Source organism: Acyrthosiphon pisum, chromosome A2 (genome assembly GCF_005508785.2).
Source record: "Acyrthosiphon pisum isolate AL4f chromosome A2, pea_aphid_22Mar2018_4r6ur, whole genome shotgun sequence".
Classification (NCBI taxonomy): domain Eukaryota; kingdom Metazoa; phylum Arthropoda; class Insecta; order Hemiptera; family Aphididae; genus Acyrthosiphon; species Acyrthosiphon pisum.
Genome location: NC_042495.1, coordinates 24,637,904 through 24,640,356, shown reverse-complemented (window position 1 = coordinate 24,640,356; position 2,453 = coordinate 24,637,904). Strand labels below are relative to the sequence as shown.

General features: G+C 27.6%; 1 protein-coding gene across 7 annotated transcripts in view; it reads left to right on the top strand.

Moving 5' to 3' along the window:
• The window catches only part of LOC100575765 (peroxidasin homolog), a 113,988-nt gene that overhangs the window by 89,377 nt on the left and 22,158 nt on the right, over positions 1-2,453 (top strand). For 5 of the 7 annotated variants that reach the window (XR_003839523.1, XR_003839522.1, XR_003839524.1 and 2 more), the window contains 3 exons: positions 714-785; positions 906-1,072; positions 1,304-1,452. The exons of 1 other annotated variant lie outside the window; for it this stretch is intronic. Coding sequence is in view for 3 of the 6 variants with exons in the window: in XM_029490143.1 (XP_029346003.1) it covers positions 714-785; positions 906-1,072; positions 1,304-1,452 (388 nt within the window). In the remaining 3 variants the exon portion in view is untranslated. The remainder of the gene's footprint in view (positions 1-713; positions 786-905; positions 1,073-1,303; positions 1,453-2,453) is intronic. One more of the 7 variants, XM_029490144.1, reaches the window with a different exon arrangement.

Sequence of the window (2,453 nt, the reverse complement as noted above, 5' to 3'; positions counted from 1 at the left end):
TATTACCAATATACTATCTATTTAATTATTAGGTCCTTGAGTGGAAATAAAATCGATAACATCGAGATTGGGGTTTTCAATAACTCAACGGATTTAGAAGAATTACACTTGGATTACAACAACATTCATAAGCTTGATTTGGAAATGTTTAAGGGACTTACAAACCTGAGTACACTGTAAGTACCTATTAATCACATTTTTCATGTGATCTTATCATACAATACACCTAAAATAAAGAATATGTATAATATACTTAATATAAACACTTTGAAATTCATTAACATAACTAATTAATTATAATCCAGAATGTAAACATATTTTCAGATATTTGAGCAACAATAATATAAGTGAAGTGAAAAATGGGGCATTTGCAAACCTTTCAAAGCTTCAGGCATTGTAAGAATATAAATTAACAAATAGCTGTTGATTTTATATTTATTTATAAAATATTATTACCTATATATTATCTATATAATGGATTATTAAATTATTAGATTCTTGAGTGAAAATATTATCGATAACATCGAGACTGGCGTTTTCAATAACTTAACGCGTTTAGAAGAGTTACACTTGGATTACAACAACATTCATAAGCTTGATTTGGAAATGTTTAAGGGACTTACAAACCTGAATATACTGTAAGTATCAAATACATTTTTCGTGTGTTCGTATTGTATAGCCGAGTGAAAATGACATTTTATATTTTATAATAGGTTTTTAGACCACAATATGATAAGAAATATTCCACCTGGAACATTCGATTCATTAACGTCGTTGAGTCTTTTGTAAGTCAGCATGAACTGCCTACAATATATTATATTTTATTAATATTATAATAATTGCTATACTTTCATTATCTGAATTATATATTTCTCTAAACAAAACATATATTCTTTCTAATATAGACAGATTGACCAAAACCCGTTGACGTGCGATTGCAATATTCTGTTGCTTGTAAACCTGCTAAAAGAAAGAAGTGATGTACTCGGAGATTACGACCCGTCGTGTCATTTTCCCGTAGAAATGAGCGAAATACCGTTGAAGGAAATAACTGAAAACGATTTTAATTGCAGTGAGTAATGATTCTAATTAAATATAATACATAAAATATATTACATAATATATTTGCTATAATCAGTAAAATCTGCATAGTATATTATCTGCAACAGTGCTGTACCTATATTTATTGTTGAACAACCTGTTATAAGTAGTATTGCTTGACAGATATTATCGGGAACGGGTTGTTTTATTTAATAATGTGATGATTTTGACGAATTAATAATACATATTGTTGTACATAAAGCGTCTCCGGATGTAATCGTGGTACCAGAGAACAAGACTGTGTCGGTCGGTGAACAGTTACAACTCTCGTGCAAGGCCGTAGGAGACCCGGAACCTTTTATAACGTGGGCCAAAGACGACATCGATCTAGAACTTGGCCAAAGAGTTCAGGTAAGATTATTTTAAGATTTAGGGTAATTGATTTTTCGGGCAAACCTGGTGAAAGATTAGCATATATATATAATTATGCACTGTCGTTGAAAAATGAACTATTAATTATTTACTTTATATTCATTTCATAAACTCAACATTTTAAGGAATAATTTTCCCAATAATTTTGCATTGCTGAAAAATATTTTCTATTTGATGCAACTATACATCTGCTCCTCAACCTATAATGAATCTAGGAAAAAAACCCACTATGAATGTCTCCCTTGAACTGTATAAGTATAGAAACAATTTGATTACCATTAATAATAACTAGTGTCAAAAGTAAAAATACGTAAAATTCACGAAAATGTCAAAATTATTTTAATACAAAAAAAAAAATCAACAAGCAAACCAAATTAAAATTTTATGAGCGTTTGAAGCTGTTTACGGACAATTTCAAATTTAAATTTTTTTATTTTTTTTTCTATGAATATCAAAAAGTTTTATCTGTTAGGCAAAAAAGCGTGAAAATATAATACAAGACTCCTGATATATTTTAACAATAGCAGTTTAAAAATATTAAAAATCCTTAGTCACAGTTTTTTTTATAAGCATTTAATGTTCGATTTTTGACAATATTTATCAAATTAACAAATTAAAAATGATTTTGTATACATTTATATCTAAAGATTGAAAATTTAAAACAGAGTTCCTTTTAATATATTTATTTATATCATAATATTTCCTTACCTATGTATTATCTATATAATATATTATTTAATTACTAGATTCTTGCGTTCAAATAAAATCGATAACATCGAGATTGGGATTTTTAATAACTTAACGAGTTTAGACTCCTTATCCTTGCATGACAACAACATTCATAAGCTCGATTCAGAAATGTTTAAAGGACTTACAAAACTAAATAGACTGTAAGTATTAATCATATTTTCCATGCGATTGTAGGTATTATACAATACACCTAATATAAGTAATATATATAATATACCTATTGTAAACAC